The 22,985-nt window shown below is 37.2% G+C and overlaps 1 protein-coding gene across 4 annotated transcripts in view; it reads left to right on the top strand.

The window, feature by feature from the left end:
* The first annotated feature begins 1,166 nt into the window (after nt 1-1,166).
* The window catches only part of CDK5RAP2 (CDK5 regulatory subunit associated protein 2), a 176,403-nt gene continuing 154,584 nt past the window's right edge, over nt 1,167-22,985 (top strand). Inside the window, exons 1-3 of one of the 4 annotated variants that reach the window (XM_007474551.3) lie at nt 1,262-1,417; nt 14,312-14,381; nt 22,827-22,891. Coding sequence is in view for 2 of the 4 variants with exons in the window: in XM_007474549.3 (XP_007474611.2) it covers nt 1,362-1,417; nt 22,827-22,891 (121 nt within the window). In the remaining 2 variants the exon portion in view is untranslated. Of the gene's footprint in view, nt 1,418-14,311; nt 14,382-22,826; nt 22,892-22,985 lie in introns of all 4 variants that reach the window. The other 3 variants (XM_007474549.3, XM_007474550.3, XM_007474552.3) reach the window with 3 other exon arrangements.

The following is a 22,985-nucleotide window of genomic DNA, read 5'->3' as shown; positions in this document are numbered from 1 at the left end:
AACAATCTGATATAGATTTTTCATGTGCAATAATGTAGAACATTTTCCCCAACTAGTCATTTTGTGGAAAAGAACTCCAACAAAAAAGCAAAAGAAAGAAAATATAGTACTATGTTTTGGTCTGTATTTAGACTCCAGCAATTCTTTCTCTGGAAGTCAATGGAATTTTTCAACATGAGTCCTTGGGGATTGTCTCCAAACATTGTATTGCTAAAAACAGCTAAGTCATTCACAATTGTTCATCATACGACACTGTTGTTACTGTGTACAATGGGAACAACTGCAGATTGAGAGGTAGCATGAAGTAGTGGAAAAAGCACTGAACTGAGAAATGAAATACCTGGGTTCAAATCTCTGATGTGACAGTGAATGTATGTCTATGGACAAATCTGTTAATTCTTCTTTTCCTCAGCATTAAAAGGGGGGATTCTGCTGGCATGCAAAGAAGGCAGACTCTGGCATCAGAACTTCTGATCAATTTCTGATTTTGTTACTTTTTAAATGTACAACCTTGTGCATAAGTCACTTCCCTTTATGGGAGCTTCAGTTTCCTTATCTGTAAAAATGAGAGGTTTAGATCACACGTTTCCCAAGATTTCTTCCAGCTTTAAAATCCAAAACCTACATCAATATTATTATTATATATGCTTATTAGTATAAACAAATGTGGGTGTTTTGAGGAAGTATTTTTTGTAAAACAAAGGACATTCCTTTTTTGCCCACTTTATACTATATTTGACCATAAATTTTCTTTTATGCTTTTCTTAAAGTGAGGCTGTCCCTGGATCTAAGGAAATGTCAGAGCCAGTTTTTTGCATATAATGTTATTTGGAATAAGTTACGCCCAGGAAGTTTGGGCGCTTTTTTACCTAGACTAGTACAAGACAAATTTTGCTTCTAGAAATTCAAGTTCGTCATAGCGCGGGCTCCTTTCATCCTTTTGAAAGGAACAGAACTAGGAAGCCTGAATGCCCTTAAGTAATATGACAGCCCCACATCGTTTGAGGCTTAATGTGCCCTCAGTTACGATGGTGGCTGATCTACCCTTGCAGGGACCTTGGTGCCTTGCCCTGAGTTAATATGGCACCGTTCGTAATTTCCCTAGGACAGCCCTGATTCTGGCCACGCCCTTTTGGCTTCATAGGAAGCGCGGGAGCCCCGCCTCATTTCCGGGGAAAGCCGTAAAAAAAAAAAAGATTGAAAAAAGGCCCTAGAAGATGGCGGTACTGGCGGGGCGGGGGCGGTGGCTTGGGGTTTGAATTTTAGCGGCGCCAGTGGACTCTGGGCGATCCGATCCGCGGGGCTGGAGGGGGGAAGGGACCGCTTGGCTGGGGGACCCGCAGCCAACTGCTGCCACCGCCATGGACTCGGTGCTTGGGGAGGACGCCACCTTGCCAGTGGGGCTCAACGGCAGCAGGTGGGCCTGGGGCGGGTGGGGAGAAGGAGCCTGCCAGTGGGGCTGGGCGGCCTCAGACCCCCCCACCCCCGCGGGGCGCGGTTCTGGCGGCTCCCCACTTAGGTTGGGGGTTAGAGGATAGAGAGTGGGGTTTAGGGATACAAGGCACGAAAAGTAGTTTGGGATGATCTGTTTGGGGCGTCCCGGGGTAATTTACGTGGAGGATTCGGGGTGCAGAATAATTTGAATTAGGGGGACATGAGAAGGGATGGATATCGTTGATGTGAAGGTAATTAGTGGAGTGGTTCGGGCAAAGATGTTGTGGGGTAAGAGTAGTACAGAGTGGAGGGATGTTTTAGGGAATGGGGTAGTTTAGAGTAAAATGTGGAAGTGTACGAATAAAATAAGGTTTGGGGAGTGTAGCGGTAATATAGGGTGAAGGGATGATTTGGAGGTATAAAGGCAGTTCAGGGATGACTTGAGAGCATATGGGGTAGTTTGGGATGATAAGATAATTCTGGGATTATAAGAGTTGGAAGGGATGGTTTGGGTGTGTAATAATACTCTAGGGTGAGGTGTGATTTTAAAAGCACAGATGTATTTTAGGGGGAGAGCTAATTGAAGATGCAGATGAGGAGTGAGAGGTCCTTGAAAATGCCTGGCATCAGGAGATCGAGGGTCATCTGAGAAAAAAAATGACCAGGAGGACCAGTGTTACTGGATTGAAGGGAATGGGGTTGTAAGATATAAGAAGATTGTGAAGGTCTGAAGAGGCTAAATTATGGAGGTCTTTAAAAAGCCGAACGGGTCAGCTAGATGGTTCAGTGGATAGAGTACCAGGTCTGGTGATCCTGGGCAAGTCACTTAAATCCAGTTGCCTAACCCTTACTGTTTTTGGAATACATACTTAGTATCAGTTCTAAGAGAAAGTAAAGGACTAAAAAAAAAAAAAAGCCAAACAGGTGATATTATATTTGATCCTGGAGCAATAGGGACATATTAGAAATTATTGAATGGAGGGAGGAAGGGAGGCATGAGTTGATGGGGGCTTGAGGGATGTAGTTTGGGGATATATGGGTAGTATAGTTCAAGGAATTCTTTTAGGGATATTTAAGACTGAGTGTGGATTGTAAAGTTAGTGTTTAGGATGGAGGTAATTTGACGGCATAGAAGGGTTCTCTTAGTGTGTGGGGAATAGTTTGGGGTATAGTGGGGTGAAGTGATGTGGAATTATGGGGTAGTTTGTGTCACTTTGGTGAAGTGACCTTTTGTATGGGGTAATTTGATTGAGAAGATAATTTATTCGAGGAGATGTTGGGATACTTGTTAGGTATATATAGTGGGATGTATATATAGACACTGGAAATAGTTGAAGGTATACTGGAAGGCAGAATGTAGGAGTTGGCATAGTTTAGGTTGATTTAAGAAGTTTTGGGCTCATTGTTAGTGATAATCACTGTGAGAGATGGTGAGGACTAGAACTAGTGATAGCTTTGAGTGGAGAGAGGGTCTGATATGAGAGATGTGACTGTAAAATGACATGATTTGACAACTGAATGGATGCCAGGTGAAGAGAGTGAGGGGTTGAATGAAGATAACAGTTTACAAATCTGGGAACTAGAAGAATGGTGGTGTCTTTGATAGAAACACAGAAGTTTAGAAGAAGAGAGGATTTAGGGGGAAAGAATGAGTCTAGTTTTATACCTGTTAAGTTTGAGATATCTATTAAGTGATTGAGGTGGCACCATAACCGGGAGGAGAGACCTGGGCGTGTTACAGAGATCAGGGAGTAATTTGCTGAGGGATGATAGTTAAAATTGTGGGAGATAAGGTTAATGAGATGGAGTATGGAGGGAGAAAAGAAGTGATCCTAGGAAACAGCCTAGTGTATCCCATACTTCTAAGTGAGGGGAGGAAAAATAAACTTATATAATAATTTACTAAAGGAGACTGAGGAGTCAGACAATTAGGAGAACCAGGAAAAGGTATGTCACAGAAATCTGAGCAAGGAGAAGAGTGTCTAGGAGGACAGGGTGGTCGAGTGTCAAATATAGCAGATAGGTCAGAATGATAAAGCTTGAAAAGACTATCAAGTTTGGCAATTAAAAGATCATTGGTAACTTCCAAGGGGACAGTTTCAGTTAAGGAATGAGGTCAGAAGCCAGAATACAAAGATTGAGGAATAAGAGCAGAGGAAGGAAGGTGGTGAATAATAGTTTTTGGGAAGAATTCCCCTGAGAAATGGAAGAGATACAGGACAATAACTTGGGGGTGCCTGGGGATTGGTAGGGTCTAGTGAAAGTTTTTTAAGTATAGGAGGAGAATTAGATGCTGTAGGGATATTGCTAATGATAAGAAAAGGATGAGGAGGGGGATTGACTAAAGTTATACAAAGCTGGAGGAGACAGAAGAGATGAAATTGGGGTGGCACTTGTAGGAGGGTCAGTCTCATTAAATAGTGAGACCACCTCTTTGTGTGGAGGGAAGGTAGGTCAAATCTCCAGACTGAATAAAAAAGATTTTGACCAAAAAAAAAAATCCAGTAGAAAAATCTGACTAGAGATTGAATTTGACAATGTATACATTGATCTGCCTTAGTCATAGCCCACTTCTGCCATATGGAAAGAAGTATGTTTCATTATCATCCCATTTCCAAGGCCTTCATTGTTTTTTCCTATTATTTAGAGTAAACTTTTAGTTTTCTTTTCATTTATAATGTATTGTTCTCTTCTACTTATTTGAAAAATTACTTAATTTTTCATTTTTAACATTCTTTTTTTTTTAAATTTTGAGTTTTAGATTCCCTTCCTTCTTCCTATCCCTCCTTTACCTATTGAGAAGGCAAACAATATATCTATTATACATGTGAAATCATGCAAAACCTATTTCTGTATTAGTCATATTGCCAAAAAAAAAAAAACCACAAAGGGAAAAAATATTTTAGTTGGTATTTAGGTCATCAGTTCTCTTTCTGGAGGTGGATAGCATTTTTTCTTCATGAATCCTTTGGAATTATTTTTGATCACTGTATTGATCAGAATAGTGGAATATTTCACAGTTGATCATTCCTGCAACATTGCTGTCACTCTGTACAATGATCTAGTTATTCTCATTTGACTTTTCATCAGTTCCTATAGGACTTGTCATGATTTTTTTTCTGAAACCATTCCCCTTGACATTTTTTATAGGCCAGAAGTACTCCCATCACAATTGTATGCCAGAACTTGTTCAATCATTCTCCAAAAGATGAGCCTCATTCCTGATTTCTAATTATTTACCACCACAGAAAGAGGTGCTATAAATATTTTTGTACATATAGGTCCCTTTCCTTTTGATCTCTTTGGGGCTACAAACCTAGTAGTGGTTTTGTTGGATAAAAGTTTTATAGCCCTTTGGGCATAATTCCAGATTGTTCTCCAAAATGGTCAGATCAATTCACTACTCTAGCATTTCATTAATATGCTTATTTTCCTTATACCCTCCAGCATTTGTCATCTGATAGGTGTTTTAATTTTCCTTTACCCAGCAATAGAGATTTAGAACATTTTCCCATATGTCTCTAGATAGTTTTGATTTCTTCCTTTAACTATTTACCAATTGGGAAATGTCTTCTTTTTATCAGTTTAATTGAGTTCCCTATATATTTAAGAAATGAGGCCTTTATCAGAGAAAGTTGCTGTAAAACTTTTTAATATTCATTGTCTTTGTTACCTTTCAGTGAAATATAGTTTTCTTGCTTATCTCTTACAGTTAGGTCTGTTTTTGTTTTATCTGAGATTATGATTTCCTGTCCTGCCCTCTTTGCTTCAACTGAAGTATAATAGACTGCTCTAGTCCTCCATTTCTACTCTTTGTGTTCCAAGTGTGTCTCTTGTATACAACATCTAATAGCTGGTTCGTTTTTAAGAATCTGTGATGAGATAGATAGATTCAAGACAAATACTGGAAAGGGAGAATTTGATTTAAGGATGGGGGACAGAAGTGAGGAAAAAGTTATGGTATGACTGATAACCCTGGAATGGTGACATTAGACTAGAGGAACTATGGGATGAGGATAAATTATAAGGGATTTAGGGGAATCCTTGCTTGCTGAAAAATAAATTGATACCACCATTAATTTTTTGAAAATATTGATGTTTAGATTATTCTCTATAAGTAGAGTATGCTTTATTTTCTAGTAAAATACTTTTTAATTTACAGAAGAATCTATAAAGGGAGTTCAGACAGCTTTGAAAGATGGTGAATTTATGTTTAAAAGGACAAGCAAGCTGTAGATGGGAAAATTGTAGTTTTACGTATAATCCTTTTTCTGTTCTATTTTGTACATAGGAATGGTAATGCTCATTTTATTTAAGTTTGGCATTTAAAAAAACACTTTAAAAAGGCGCATTAGGACCTGTCATTGTTTATAATCAGGGAATAAGCTATCTTGTTGTTTTCTCTTTTAAGTTAGATGATCTCATCCTTTTTGGCCTTCTAGGGCTGTTTAATAATAATCACTTTTTAAGTTCATTAAAACTTTTTATAAATACATATTCTAATATGAATGCAATGAACCTCTCTTATGCATGATTTTTATAATGAGTTTCTTTGGTCCTCATACCCTGATGGATGTTTGAACTGTTACTCCTATTTTGAAATAAGGAAAATAAGCAATAAATATTTGAGATACAAATTAGGAGTACATTAAAAGAAGCTCACTTCCAGTTACCTACTTTTATTTACCTATTCAGTAACAACAACTTAAGCCTGCTGAAATTGAGTTTTAAGTGTGGAGAATCCAGTGTGATATAGTAGAAAGAGCCCTATGCTGGGAATCAGGAATTCTATGTCTTTAGTCCTCTCTAGTTGTCACCTAAGAGCAAGTTTCTTGCTTTTTGGGCTTAAATTTTCTCATTTATGAAATGAAGAGGTTTAGCTAAATATTTGATAAGGTTCTTTTTAGCCCTAAGACTTTGAAATTACATAAAGTTTTTTGCATCAGTGCTTAAAGTGGGATGTCTTAAGAAAAAGGAGCCTGAACCACCAGTTGTTATTAATGGGGAGAAAACAAGGAAATCAGATAATGCAGTTTAGTGAAACACTAGAGAGACAAATTTGAGAAAGAGAAAAATCACCTTTTAAAGAGTGTTGTTGATATGAGAATGATACTGAAGTGGAAATTGGTCAGGAAATAGCTGGGAGCTTTTTCATTGAACAATAGTTCCTTTTAAGGACTATGATGCCAGGTGTAACTTTTTAAAATTGCCATTTGTCCCATGGAAACTTGATTAAGGACAAGTTATTTGGCAAAACCTGCTGAGCTAACAGATGGACACAGTAGCTTTTGTAGACACACCTGACATGGCTAAATTTGATTGACATAGAAGTAACTTTCCTATTTAGTTATAGTGTTAAGTAGTTAAGACTTATGGTAGGATGATTATTTATTGAACTCCTGTGGTTACACAATGAATCCATGTTAATAAATATGAGAAAATTGAATTAGAAGCTTAGGGGATAGTGGGATATTAGAATGGGAATGAAGATACTTTTCACTAGAGTACTTCATATTCTCTATTTTATTGGTACTCACCCCCTCTTAAGAGGGGATGGATTGGTGGCATCCACTCTTATAGGTCCTTTTACTTTTTTCCGTCAATGACTGTTCTGAACCATTTTTCTTTCAAGCCATTCAACTTATATCTGCTTAGTTTCTTTTTTCATTGAAAAGCTGAACTCCTGGAGGAACTCAAACATCCAAAATAAGATTCCCATTTGTGTTTCTTAAATTTCAGTATTGTCGCCCAATTTATCTTCTATTCTTCTGATTATATAAGAGATATTTTTATTCCTGGTTAAAACTAAACCTGTTACCTATATTCTTGGTCCCATTTCCTCTTGTTTTCTTCAGGACTTTCTTCCAACAATCTTTAAAATGTTCAGTTCTTCTTGTGATCTGGTTCCTTTCCATATATTTTAATGAATATGCACTCTTCTTTGTGAGTCCTAATAAACATTTCTCTTGAAATTTTCCTTCTGAGAGGGCAAAGTCAAGATGGTGAAGGATGGCAGGAACTTCTTCTTCCTTTTTTTTTTTTAAACCCTTACCTTCCGTCTTGGAGTCAATACTGTGTATTGGCTCCAAGGCAGAAGAGTGGTAAGGGCTAGGCAACGGGGGTCAAGTTACTTGCCCAGGGTCACATAGCTGGGGCAGGAACTTCAGTTCTCTCAAATCCATCTTCAAGCAACTATTGAAAAAATGCTTCAAGATGAATTCTCGAGTAGCAGAACCAGAGAAGGACACCATGAGGCAATTTACCAAATCAAGACAACTTAGAGTGTAGGAAAGATCAGTTTCACTAGGGTAGGAGGAAAGCACATCCCATACAGGTGGCATCTAGGTAAGCCAGGAGTAGGTTGTACCCCAGAAGACTACCAGCCAGATAACGGTGTCCCCAGTACAAGAAACATGGGACAATGTTCCTTCCAGTAGAACCCAACTTTAGCATAAGTTAAAAATTATGAAATAGGCTAGAAAAGTGAGCAATTCCTTCTTCTCCAAAAAAATCCCTGACCTTAGAGAGTTACTATTCAGACAGAGAAGATCAAAACACAAACTCAGAAGATGGCAACAGTATAAAAATGACTACATGCTGTAAACCTTAAAATTTCTTAGACTTATGAATGTTGGAAATTTCCCCATTGGGAAATTTCATACTGGAAAAAATTTCCTACTGATAGTAAGAACTCTATTGGAATGTGAAATCCCTTGGCATGGGAGGATCCTTCTCCTCCCTACTTAAGACTACTTTAGGACAGAAACCTTTTGCTAAACAATGGAAAGGGTTTTGACCTATGCTTAAGCATAGAACAGGAAGTTCTTTGAGTCATGATTGATTTTAGAATTGATACAATAGAGATACTTGGAATGACAGAACCAGGTCTTGGAAAATACAATCTCCACCCTACTTAGAGTAACAGGATTTAGGAAGGGCTGCAGCAAAGATCAAGATTTAATTATTTGAGAATATGACCTTCAACAGACATATGCAAAGCCACAGACCTCTGGGCGGTCCTGGGTTAAACTAGAGCCACCATGGGCAGAGGGGAGACATCGACAGTGATTGGTAGATGTGAGAACTGAGGGGAGGGAACTTAGATTGTTTCCTTAAAGATAGCGGGGTCTGAGGACAGAGGGAGGAAGAGTTTTTTGCTCTGAGAGGTTTTGCTCTGAGGAGGTTTTGCTCTGAAGGAGTCTGGAGGTGGAGGCCCCTGAGACTGTTTCTCCATTTTGGTCATGTGAGTGATAGGGACTGATCTCTTTTCTTTGCCTCAGCTATATAAGGGCTTGGGCCTTTGGCCCAGCATAAGGAGAGGGGGTATTTAAGTCCTATTCCCTTCTCTCCCCTTTCTCTTTCTCTCTCTCTCTCTGTCTCTCTCTCTGTCTCTCTCTCTCATACCTTTCTTCCTCCTGTTTGTAATTAAAACCTCCAAAGGTTGACTGCTGATTTGAGTTTTCATTTAGGAATTACATAGCTGAATTCCTTGGCGACCTTAAATTAATATATATCAATCTTTTAAAGTGATTTCGATGTTACAATGTAGAGCCTCAAAAAATAGAGGTGAAATGGTGTCATGTTCAAAAAGAAATCCTGGAGGAACTAAAAAGAAAGATTTTTAAACTCAAATAGGAGTGGTAGAAGAAAAATTGGGAAAAGAAATGAGGGCAGTGCAAAAGAATCTTGAAGGGTCAACAGCTTGGTAAAGGAAGCACAGAAAAATGAAAAAAGATGTTTAAAAATTCACTGAAGAAAATATATTAAAAAGTAGGATTGAGCAAGTAGAAGCTAATGATTCCATGAGACATAAAAAAACAGTAACACAAAATCAAAAGAATGAAAAACTAAAAGAAAATGTAAACTGGGAGCAGAGCATAGTGGGTAGAGTGCCAGGCCTGGAATCAGGACGATATGGTTCAAATCTGGCCTCAGCCACTCCCTTTGTGACCCTGGACAAGTCACTGAACTCCAGTTGCCTAGCACTTGCTGTGCCTCTGTCTTAGAACTGATACTAAGACAAAAGGTAGGATTTAAAAAAAAAAGAGAAACAACTGATCTGAAAAATATATTTAAGAAAGATGATTTAAGAATGGGTAGTGCAGTGGATTGAGAGCCAGGCCTAGAGATGGGAGGTTTAAATCTGGTCTTAGACACTTCCCAATGTAAAAATGGAGACTTGAACTCAGGACTCCATTTCCCAGAAGTCCTTGCTCACTTACTAAAATGCCTTGTAACCTCACCTGGGCCGAGAGCGAGATAGGGGTATTTAACCTGGCTGTAAAGGCTACTGGGTCTCTTTCCTGTTTCCTCTGCCAAGCAGACGCGTCTCTCTTTCATGATGTAGGTGAGGTTGTCTTACTTGTATATTCTTAATTTCTCAATCTTTAATAAACCTCTAAAAAAATAATACTTCTAGCAGAGAAACTAAATTTAACCTGCCTCAGTTTCCCCCCAATTTTAACTGTTACACCAGCTATGTGACCCTGGGCAAGTCACTTAACCCCCATTGCCTAGTCCTTACCACTCATCTGCCTTGGAATTAATATTGATTCCAAGACAGAAGATGACGGTTTTATTAAAAAAAAAGAATAATTAGACTTCTTGAGAGCCATATTTTTAAAAGTGCCTGGACATCATATTACAAGAAATTACAAGGAAAATGGCTCTCATATTATTCAACAAGAAGGTAAAATAGAAATGCCAATTACCTCCTGAAAGAGATTACAACATATAAATTCCCAGGAATATTAGAGCAAAATTCCTGAGCTCCCAGGGCAAGGGGAAAATACTACAAATATCCAGACAGTAGCAATTCATATATTGTGGAACCATAGTCAGTTTTACATGAAAGAATCAGAAGGCCTGGAATACTATATTCTGGGAGGCAAAGGAGCTAGGATTACAACCAAGAATTATTTATTCAGTGAAACTGAGTATAATCCTTCTGGGGAAAAATGGTTAATTATTAAACAGAGAACTTTTTAAGCATTCCTTATGAAAAGACCAGAGCTGAGCAGGAAATTTGATTTTCAAATGTAAGAATCAAGAGAAACAATAAAAAGGTAAACAGAAAGGAGAAAATGTGAGGGATTCAATAAGGTTAAACTGTTCTATTCCTATACAGGAAGATGATACTTTTAACTTGTAAGAAGTTTATCTCAGGGCATTTAGAAGGAGTATACAGAGAGGGTGTAGGAGCAAATTGAATATTATGGGATGCTATCCATAAAAACAAAATTAAGGAGTGAAAAAGAATTTCACTGGCAGAATAAGGAAGGGAAAGTTAGAATGGGGTAAATTATCTCACATAAAGGCTCAAAAGAATGATTACAGTAGAGGGGAAGTTGGGGTATGTGTGGTGCGCAAAGCTTGAACCTCACTCTCATTGGTATTGGTTCAAAGAGGGAATAACATCCACACGGTTGGCTTTATCTTATCATATAGGAAAGTAGGAGGGGAGGGGGATAAGAGAAACATGGAAGGAGGACTGATAGAAGGGAGAGTGAATTTAGGGAGATGGTGATCAGAAGCAAAACAGTTGTGAGGGGAAGAGTCAGAGACAGAGTGAGAGAGAAATGGGAAAAATAGGATTAAGGGAAATACAGTTAGTAATTATAACCATGAATATGAATAGTCTGAATTCACCCATAAAATGGAAGAAGAGAGTAGAGTAGATTAAAAACCCCAAACCGGAATCCTTCAATATGTTGTTTACAAGAAATACATTTGAAGCAGAGAAACAAGGAGTAAAGGTGAATATATTTTTTATAGCAGTGACACATAACAGAAAAATAGACTATAAAGGTATAAAAATCTCACAGTCAGATGCAGAAAAGCAGAACTAGTAAATGCATCATTTTCAGATCATAATGCAATAAAAATGACATACAATAAGAGGCTATGGAAAGAGATTAAATATTAATTAGAAACTAAATCCTAAAGAATCAGTGAGTCAAAGAAAAATTTTCATTAAAGAGAATTAAATAAGAAAACGAGACAACATATCAAAATTTATGGGAGGTAGCCAAAGTAGTGTTTAGGGGAAAATGTATATTTCCACTTATATCAGTTAAATAGAGAAAGATCAGATCAATGAATTGGGCATGCAACTTAAAAAAACAAACTAGGAAAAGAACAAATTAAAAATCCCCAGTTAAATGCCAAGTAGGAAATCATGAAAATCAAAGGAAAGATTAATAAAATTGAAACTATTGAAATTATTGAACTAATAAATAAGATGATTATCTGATTTTATGGAAAACAAACCCTAATAAAATAGGTAAACCATTGTTTAATGCGATTGAAAAGAAAACCAATTACCAGTATCAAAAATGATTTGAGTAAAGTCACTACAAAAGAAAATAAAACAATTTTTAGAATCTATTTTGCCCAATTATATACCAATAAATCTGATACCATAAGTGAAAATGGATAAAACAGTTGCTAAAATACAAATCATTCAGCCTAACAGAAGAGGAAGTTGGATACTTAAATAACCCCATCTCAGGAAAAGAATTCCCAGGGCCTGATGGAGTCACAAATAAATCCTACCAAACATTTAAAGAATAATGAATTCCAGTACTATATAAACTATTTGGGAAATTAGGCAAAGAACCAGTTCTATTGGTTTTTTACGAAACAAATTTGGTTCTGATACCTAAACTAGGTTTTTACTAGAGTTAAAACAGAAAAGTATGGACCAAGTTCCCTAATGACTATTGAGGCAAAATTTTAAAATAAAATGTCAGCAAGAAGAATATAGCATTATATCAGAAGGATCATATACTATGACCAGGTAGGATTTATACCTGGAATGCAAGGCTGGTTCAATATTGCAAAGAACATCAGCATTATTGACCACATCAATGACAAAACTAACAAATTATATGATTTTCTCAACAGATGTAGAAAAAAACTTTTTACAGTATATACCATTATAGGAATGAATGGAACTTTTCTTAAAATGATAAATAGTATCTATATGAAACCATCAGCTAGTATTATATGTAATGTGGATAAGCTAGAACCCTACTTAGTAAGATCAAGAGTAAACAAGGATGCTCATCATTTTCCTTAAATATTCTAGAAATGATAGCTACAGCAATAAGAGAGGAAAAAGAAATTAAAGGAATTACAATAGACAATGAGGAAACATACCTATCACTCTGCAGATGATATGATGGTATACATAGAGCATCAACTGGAAAACTAGTCATAATTAACAACTTAGTAGTTTCAGGATATAAAACAAATCCAAAAAAATTATCAGCATTTCTATATAGTCCAACAGCAAAATATAGAAAGAAAAATTTCACTAAAAATTAGACAATATAAAATTTCTTGGGAGACTACCCGCCAAAACAAACCCAGGAATTATATGAACACAATTACAAAACACTTTTCACATAGATGAAATCAGATTTAAACAACTGGAAAAATTTTAATTGCTCATGGGCAGGTCAAGCCAACATAATAAAAAAAATTCTACCTAAATTAAATGCCAGATCTCAAACTATATTATAAAGTAGTAATCAAAAGAACATTCTGATACTGGATATGAATTTGAACTAGTAGATCAGTGAAACAGGTCACATACACAGTAATAGATTACCATAATAGTCTAGTGTTTCATAAACCCAAAGATCCAAGATTTTGTGAAAACGTTTTAGTTGACAAAAACTTCTGAGAAAATTGAAAAAATATGGCAGAAATTAAGTATAGACTAATTTAATCTCACATTGCATACAGGGCCAAAATGGATATATGATTTACACATGAAGGCTGATGCCACAAACAAATTAGGAGAGCATGCAATAGTTTACTGGTCAGCTCTGTGGGTAAGGGAAAAATTATGTTAAAATGAGAGCATTATGAGATGTAAAATGGATAATTTTGATTATATTAAAAAGATTTAATATGAACAAAACCAGTGCAATCAAGATTAGAAGGAAAGCAGAAAACTGGGAAAATTTTTTTACAGCAATGTTTCTGGGAGTAGTAAGGTGGCCTAGTGAATAAATTCAGGCCTGGAGACAAGAGGTCCTAGGTTTAAATCTGGCCCTTAACTGCTCTTTTGTTGTGGAACTAATACTCAGTATTGATTCTAAGACAGAAGGTAAAGGTTAAAAAACAAAGTCTGATAAAGGCCTCATTTCTCAAATATATAGAGAACTATATTATTTTTCCCCCATTATGCTATACTGCCTTCCTCATCCGTTGCTTTGTCAGAAAATTGTTCTCAACATACATAGCCTGTCTTTGAGAGAGCCCAAAGCATTGTCATAGGTACTTATACTATGAAGGACAACCAGGTTTCAACATTTCCTATCTGTTAATTGAAGATGAAGCTACCATTGCCCCAGGTGATCAGCCTAGAAATTATATTACCTTCAACTGGTTTGAGCATTGGCTTTCATTAATAGTGTGGTTTTCACTTTTCTGAAATTCTGTGAGGGCTTTGGCCTTCTAAGTGATTTGGTTTTCTGTTCCTCTTACCTTGACTTTCTTCAGGTGACTTGTCACCTCTTGCCTTCCATACTTGGAAAGGAAGGCCATGACTATCGTAACACATGAAGGAATCTTCTGTGCCACCCACTGTAACAATTTCACTGAAATCTTTGATTATCAGGGGCAAGTGTCTGAATTCCTCAAGCAACTTTTAAATGAAAAATAATATCTCTCTCTCTGACAGTTTATAAGTACAATATCAAATTGAGAAAATAGAAGGATGGAAGGACAGACTATATCTTTTTCAGGGTTTTAGTGACAGAGTTGAGGAGATTGGGATGGCAAGAGGTTTGGCTGGTGAGCATAAGGTATTCAAGGAATATATATTTGAGTCCAGAGTTATTTCTTCTCTGTTCATTTGAATTAGAGAGACAGTCCAACCACTTCACTACAGATGAGAAGACTGAGGCCCAGGAAAAGGAAGTCACTTGTCTAAGGTAACACAATAGTGGCAAATTCAGACAAGAACCCAGCACTTAGCATAGTCCCTGGCACAAAGTAGGCACTTAATACATGTTTATTGACTGTGTGTTTTGCCTCTTAAAAACAATGTTATTTATTCACTATACCAGTGATCTTTAAATTGGGGGCTAATGAATGACCATTACCCCAAGGGGTCCAGGCCTTGATCTTGAGGAATAGTTGATCAACCGATCAGAGGGTTGAAAGATAAATTTCATTTCATTCTGCCATCTGCTTCTCTCTCTCCTCCCCTCAGCCAACCAACCCATTTATATAGACTTACTTCCAATATAACTACACTATCCCCTTCAACATTACTCTGCTTCTAACTGTTCAAGACTCTGGCTCAGGCCTTCCTCTCTTTGTATCTCTCAATGGTGACCTTTATCAGGTCCAGTGGTTTTAAGTATCATTTCTTGGATCTTTGAATCTAATTCTAATCTCTCTTCTCAAATGTAGTTCTATATCATCAACTGCCAATGAGCATTTTGAACTAAAGGTCCCATAAGCATCTCCAACTTATGTCCAAAGCAGAAGTCATCTCTTGTATTAAACTTACCTCTTCTGAAATTGCCTATTTTTGTTGAGTGTATCACTATCCTTTTAGTAACCTAAATTATCAGCCTTAGTGTTATCCTTGACTCCTCACCACATGTATCCAGTCTATGGCCCTCAATACATAGATTGTCCTGCCATTACTCCTCCATAATATCTTTTAAATATGTTCCCTTGTCTCTATTCATGTGATCACCACCCTGATCTAATTAAGGGCCTTACCTGGACTCTTATAGTAGTCTCCTAATTGGTTTTTCTGCTGCCAATCTCTCTTCTATCAAATCCATTCTCCATACAACTGTCAAAGTGATTGTTCTAAAACCCATGTTTGACTGTAAACTTTAGTTGTTCCTTATTAGTTCTAAGTTCAAATAATATTTTATCTTTATCTTATCCTTTTAAAAATTTCAAAATTATTATTTTTTTAAACCTTATCTTTTTTAAACCCTTATCTTCTGCCTTGGAACCAATACTGTGTTTTGGTTCCAAGGCAGAAATGTGGTAAGGACTAGGCAATGGGAGTTAAGTGACTTGCCCAGGGTCACACAGCTAGGAAGTGTATGAGGTCAGATTTGAACCCAGAACCTCCCATCTTTAGACTTGGCTTTCAATCCACTGAGCTACCCAGCTGCCCCCTAATTACAAAATTATTAGTGTACAGAATTATTAGTTCATGTATATGGATAACAAAAAAATATACATATTTTGGCAGTCTGTGTAAAAATTTTTTACTGATGGACTGTCTGATAAAAGTAACTTGGAGACCACTGTATAGTATACCACCACCCTTCTTTAATTGTTTTCATGTGAAATTCACATGAAGGAACTCAAAATATTGAGATTTTACAAAGTTGGGAAGATAGCCATTTTCACTATTATACCTGCCCTCCCCAAAGTCAGTTTTTTCCCTGATACTGTTCTGAATTGTTAATAGTTTGAATTACCTTTTAGAGTGATGAAATTCACCTAGGCCCAGAGAGTGAGGTTAAATACTCCTGTTTCAAATGCCTTCTCTCCTGAGGGTAGTGGGGAGGGAATGGGCTAAAAAGCAAGCCGAGTAAATAGGAGGTTCAGGTGTTAACTTGAGCTAATTAAGTATAGTAAATGCTGCCTGCCAGACTTAAAGATATAAGGCAGAAGAGTTAATTAACTGTATGAGCTGCTAATAATAGTTGACATTTATATAGCTTACATATATTATCTCATTTATTCATCAAGACAACCCAATGAGGTAGTGAACATTTTTTAATCCCCTTTTACAAATGAAGAAAGAGACTTATTTTTTAGGTGCTCTGCTTGTAAGTGTTAGAGGTGGGATTCAATTCCAAGTCTAGCTTGGTCAAAGGATATACTTACACATATTCTTTAAAGCCTATCTCAATTGCCCTTTGTTCAAGGGGCTTCCTTGTTTCTCCCACTTTAACAAGTCTTTTCAAGACCAAAATACCAAATGAACACTGTGTGCTTATGACACAAACATTGGCCCTTGGGAAGAGTCAAGTAATACATACCTTGCTTTTTTTGCATTGGTAGGGTACTATGGGTATAGAACAGTGATGGCAGACCTTTTAGAGATGGAGTGCTGGGCCCTGCCCTCACCCAACTCCCCAGAAGAAGTGCCATGACACGCCTCCACCAGAGATTGAATACCAGGCTCCCCCACCCCCTAACCCCTCTTACCCCAGATAGGGGAGGGAGGAAATGCTCCCATTGAGTTGTTGGGCAGAGGGGCAGGGGATGAGAGGCAGATATGGTGAGAGGGAGGAGAATGGCTTGGTTACTCTGCTCCCCTCCAGCTATGTGCCATGCTGTGAGCTATGCTACTCAAACCTAGACCTAGAACTTAGGTTCAAATCCCCTTAAACCTAGACCCAACCACGGGAATCACCTTTGCCACAGTCTCTACAGGCTGACATCTATACCACACCCTCATGCAGCAGGGAAGGGGAACAGCTTCACCTTGAGTCCCTTTGGCTTTCTAGTAAAGAATTCTGGTGGGTGACTGCAGATGGTACCTACAGAGAGGCCTCTGAATACCCTTTTTGGCATGTGTTCCATAGGTTTGCCATCATGGGTATAGAATATCATACATATTGTCCAGTAGCTGGCTTTGCTGAACTGCTTATTTTCCCCTTTTAAATTTTGTGTTTGAAAGGATAATTGGAAAGTGGAAAGGGCAGGTATATATTTGGAATTGAAGGTTATATAAAAACATGACATCAATAAAAATTTGATAAAGGCAAAAAGAAAATGATCGTTTCTGCTTCATATAGTATTTTAGATTTATCTTAATTGCTTATATTCAATTCCCTTTTATATTGTATGGTTACTATATACTTGTGGATGTGCTATGGCCTTCCAGCTAGACTATAAACTCTGTATTGTCTGACTTAATTATCTTTGTAACTTCTCTCTCCCAACCCCTTATAGTGCTTTGCTGTGGAATGACCCCAAAGGGTTCATGGCTTTGATTATGAGGAATTATTGACTGACCCTACTCCCAACCTCCAGCCAATCTTAGATACACTAAGCCGCCTTCCTCAACATTATAAAGTAGGAAATTTAGCTGTTGAATAAATAATTGAATGTGGTATCCTTCTTAAATCTATAGGAAATGATAAAGCTCTATAGTCTATGATTTTTTTAAAATGATTTTTAAAAAAAAGTAACTTGAAAATTAAGCATTCTGATTGAGGATGTCACATAACAAGGAATCTGAGATTAAGATGCAGTTGCAAAATGGCAAAAAAAAATCTTGCCATAGAGATAATATTTTGGTCCACATTAAATTATGGGAGGAAAATATAAAAGGCTGAGGACTAACTTACATTTAATTCTTGTGCTACTGAAATCACCATAGTTTCTTATATTTATGTTTATTGTGTAATATCTTTTAGTGATTAGTTTACTTTTAAAAAAAATTTCTTCTAGTTATCTTTGTTCTTAAGTTCTCTTTTTTGTTGTCTTTTCCAAGTTTCTCAAATGTTTTTACTTCCAAGTCACATCTGGATTCTTTGGTATTTCCACGTCCATTTCTGAATCCTTAGTACTATGGAAAGAGCATTAATTCTGAAGAGAGAAAACTTAGGTTCAAATCCTACTTGTGATGCATACTTCCTGTATAAACTCAGGTTTGTCACTGTATAGTGCCTGGAAAGAAGTGAGAGAGCTGGATTAGATGATCTCTGAGGTCTCTTCCAATTCTAAATCTTTGATCTCTTAATGGTGTTCCTCAAGGTTTTGTCCTTGGCTCTTCTCTCTTTACAATCTCATTGATTCCTATATTTTATTCACTACCTTGAGACAACTCTTGAATATCTTTCCAGTCTCTTCTTTTGCCCTCCAGTTCTATATCCCATCAACATTTCCCTCTATTGTCTCTTCAATATCTGATGCAAAGGTAGTTTTCCTTTAGTGCCTTCATTTCATCCCTTCCTTTCTCTTCTTGGAGCTTGTCTTCATTAATAGTGCTATTCACTGACTCTCTGCAGTCTATAAGCATGCCCAAATCTCCCTCATTCTTAAAAAACCTTCACTTGACACTGTCATCCCTTCTAGCTATTGATTTTTATCATTTCTCCCTTCCTCTGCCAAACTCTTTTTAAAAAGCTCTCTGTAATGGATGTCTCAGATTTCTCATATCCTATTCACTTCTCATTTTCTTGAAATCTGGCTTTTAATCCTGCCATTTCTCCAAGTTTACCATCTGACTCTTTAACTGAGGAATCCAGTGACCTTTTATGTATTATCATCCATCTTAGTCTCTGCTGCATTTAATTTTGTAGACTACCATCTCCAAGATAGTCTTTATTTCCCTAGTTGCTATATGACACTGTTTTCTCCTGCCTTAACATTCCTTCTCTTCATTGTTGAATCATCCTGACCCACTCCATGTGTGTTGATATACCTGTGGATATACCTTCTTTGAGTGATCTTGTTGGCACCCAGAGGTACAGTCAGTTAGCACAATGTTTTAAGCACTTCACTAAACTGGGAGCACAAAGAAAAGTAAAAGCAATCTGGACTTTTAAGGAACTCAAATTTTTTAATGGGGGAGACAACACTGCAAACAAATTGGTACATACAAGAATATGTAAAAGAATAGATGAATGTTAGTCTCAGAGGGGAAGACACTAGCAGGTAGGGGTAGAGGACTGGGAGGGGGACTGGGAAAGGCCTCTTTTGACAGTTGGGATTTGAAGTGAGATATAAAGGAAGCTAGGGGAACATACAGAGAGGTGACCAAGGAGAACACTTCAGATAGCATATCCAGATAGGGTATAGCAGATGTTTGAAAAATTCAGAGATGGGGGAATAGAGCATCTTTTGTAAGGAACCTCATTTAGGCCAATGTTTGGATTGAAGAGTATGGAGGGGAGTAAAGTATGAGAAGGGGGAAAGTTGGGAAGGTAGGGTCAGGTTATAAAGAGCTTTGGAATGGGGAAACATTTGAGGCCTCATCACCTCTCACCTGATTGATTGTAACAGGATTCTAAGTGGTCTCCCTACCATAGCACTGTCTTCACTCCAATCCATCCTTCACTCAACTACCAAAGTGATTTTACTCAAGTCTAGGTTTGACCAAATTGAATCCTTCTAAGGTAGCAAGATGACAGTGGATAACATGCTGGGCCTGGAGTCAGGAAGACCTGTGTTCAAATGTAGCCTCAGAGACTTAGTGGCTATATGGCCTGTGGAAAGTCAATCACTGTCTGCTGCATTTTCCTCAACTTTTTATTTTTTAATTTTAATTCCAACTTTTTATTTTTTCAATTGCATGTAGAAATAACCATGAAATGGAAATCATAAGAGCACCTACCTTCAAAGATTGTTATGAGGATCAAATGAGATAATATTTATGAAGCGCTTAGCACAGTGCCTGGCATGCTTGTTTCCTTCTTTCTTTCTTCCTCTCCTCATTAAACTCTAGTGCTGCTCTATATTACCTTTATAATCAATGATAAAATCCCCTGTTTGACTTGGAGAGTTCTTTACAACTTGGCTCTTTTCTACCTTTCTGGTCTTCTTACACTTTATTCCCCTCTATAAACTCTACAAATCCATTACCTTGGCTTGCTTGCTATTCTGGAAAAAGATATACCCTCTCTTGATTCTTCAGTTGAACTGGCAATTCTTTCTGAAATGTCCTCTTTCCTCACCTCTGCCTCTTCATTCCCCTGGTTTCCTGTAAGTCTCAGCTCAGATCCTGGCCCTCACCAGGCCCCCCCAAGATGCTCTTACCTTTTTTGAGATGATCATCCACCTACTCTTCATTGACCTAATGTGTACCTGGTTATTTTTATCATGTCTCCTCCATTAGAGTAGTACTGACTTACGCACTAGGCATGTTCTTACCACTTTTTACAAACCCAGTGCTTAGCACAGTGCCTGGCACATAGTAAGTGCTTAATAAATGCTTTTTGATTGCTTGATTAAAAAAAAAAAGCCTTACCTTCTGTGTTAGAATTGATTCCAAGGCAGAAGAATGGTAAGGACTTGACAGTTGGGGTTAAATGACTTGCCCAGGGTCACACAACTAGGAAGTATCAGAGACTAGATTTGAACTCAGGACCTCCTGTCTCTAGGCTGCCTCTCTTCCACTGAACCACCCAGCTGCCTACCAATTCCTTTTCTATTAAAGGCTACCAGTCTTCAAGTTTTATACCCTTAGAAGTGACTTCTTTCTTGTCATTTGCCAAATCTTGCCAATTCTGTCTCACCAATATGCCTAGAATTGGTCACCTCTCAGCTCACAGAGCCACCATCATACTTAAAAGTCTCATTATTTCTTATATGGAGTAGAGCACCAACCTTCTTATTGTCCTCACTACCTCATCTCTTTCCTCTCAAGGCCATCATCCACAGAGCTGCTCAAGTCATTTTACTTTATTTTTAAAAATTCTTAACTGTATGTCTTAATAGCAATCTAAGACAGAAAGGCAAGGGTTAGGCAAAGAGTTGTGACTTGCCCGGGGTCTCACAGTTAGGAAGTGTCTGAGGCTAGATTTGAACCCAGGACCTCCCAATTCCAGGGTTGGTTCCCTATCCACTGTACCACCTATTTGCCTCAACCAACTGATTTTAATAATGATAAATAGCATTTATGTAGTGCTTTAAAATTTGCAGAGTGCTTTATATATGTGATCTCATTTGGTCCTCATAACAATGAGGTAGGTGCTATTAGCCTCCATTGTGGAGAGGAGGAAACAGACACAGAGAAGTTAAGTAACTTGCCTTGAGTCACACAGCTATTAAGTATTTAAGGATGTATTTGAATTCAGGTCTTTCTGACTTTAAGTCCCATGCTTTATCCACTATGCAGCCTAGTTGTACAGATTGGGCCATTCACTTGCCTACTTAATAAACTCTGATGGTTCTCTGTTATCTTTAGGGTCAAATAAAGTTTTCCCTTTTTCACATTTAAAATCCTTTACAGCTCAATTCTATTCTCCTTTTCTAGGCTTTTTATTTATTACTCTGCTTCTCATACTCTGGTTTAATCCAACTGGCTTTCTTGCTATTCTTTACACATAATCCTCCATCTTGTTGTCACTTTGCCTTTGTACAGACTCATCCACAACTTGGAATCCACATTTTCTTTACTCCTGATTCTTGGAATTCCTAGTTTCTTTCAAAATTCACCTTAAAACTCACTTTCTTTATGAAACTTTTTCTGATATAGCTGCTTGTTTTCCCCCTTCATTCATTGCCTTATATTTATTTTGTGCGTATATGTATATATATATGTACATATTTCTCCTAATAAAATATATATAAGCTCCTTAAATATGACTATCTTATTTCCTTCACTGTTCAGTGCCCAGCACTGTGCCTGGTACATAGTAGCTACTTCTTAAAATAGTTAATTAGATGAATGCTTATTGATTAATTATTTGGACACCAGCCCTCCTACCCTCTATAGAATTAATTCCTTACATATTAACGGATCTACAAGTGAATATTATTTTTTAAATGGGATTCCTTTATGAGAATACAGACATTGATACTTCCCATTTCATGTTTCTTTGGACACAATATAGTTAGTATTTTTCTGGTACCATATTATTCAGTTATATTAATATATCATAGTTTTAGTCATCTTCTGAACATTGATTCCATTCTTTTGCTATTACAAATAAAATAGCCTTGAATAGGCCCCTTTTTCCTTTTTATGGTGTCTTTGGGATAGAGTCCTTGCAATGGAGTCACTGGGTCAAAAGGTATGATTGGTTTAATGACTTTTATTGCCCTCTAAAACTCCACCAACTGTATAATAAGGGCCTTTCCCATATCATTGCCAGTGTTGATATTTTTCCATTTTTTACTATCAATATTTTTTCCTTTCTGGTGATGTGAGGTGGTATATTAAGATTGTCTTGATTTGTATTTCACTGATTTTTAAGGTATATAAGCATCTTTTCATATTATTATTAACAGTATGATACCCTTTGTGATGTCTACCTCAAAAAGTTAAGAATATCCTTTGTATGTTTCTAGTTTTATTTAATAATCTGTTATTCTTCTGTCACTGTAGGCATTTCTATTTCTTTCCCCTCCCACTTTTTAAAAAAAATTTTTAGGTATTTCAACCTCTTAGCATAATGAGTTCTCCACACGTTTATGTTTAGTCTCTCTTTTATGGTATCCTTGAAGCACCTGAATTGGCCATTATTTTCCTGAGTCACATTCTAAAGATTTGTTGGTAGTGTCATTCACTAGTTATATCATAGGCACATTTTCTTTATTTGTTTTTAGCTGAGGCCAGTATAGTTTAATGTCTTATTAGTAGCCCAAGGCAGTCTTAGTATTGTCTATTGTTAAAACGCTGTCTAATACTTTGTTTTGTTGTGCATGTTTTTTCCTAGTGTTCTTATTTCAAATTTACCAGATGGTTCAGACATTGATCCTAATTTTGGTCTGGGAAGCACTGGTAAGTACAGCAAATAATGTGCTTTGTTCATTAAGAAAGACCTAGACTGGCCATTCTTAGATTTATGGGGTCGTCTAGGTCAGAAAATTAGACT

This window comes from Monodelphis domestica, chromosome 1 (genome assembly GCF_027887165.1).
Source record: "Monodelphis domestica isolate mMonDom1 chromosome 1, mMonDom1.pri, whole genome shotgun sequence".
NCBI lineage: Eukaryota > Metazoa > Chordata > Mammalia > Didelphimorphia > Didelphidae > Monodelphis > Monodelphis domestica.
Note: the sequence above shows the minus strand (reverse complement) of the source record. Positions and strands in the feature narration are given on the sequence as shown.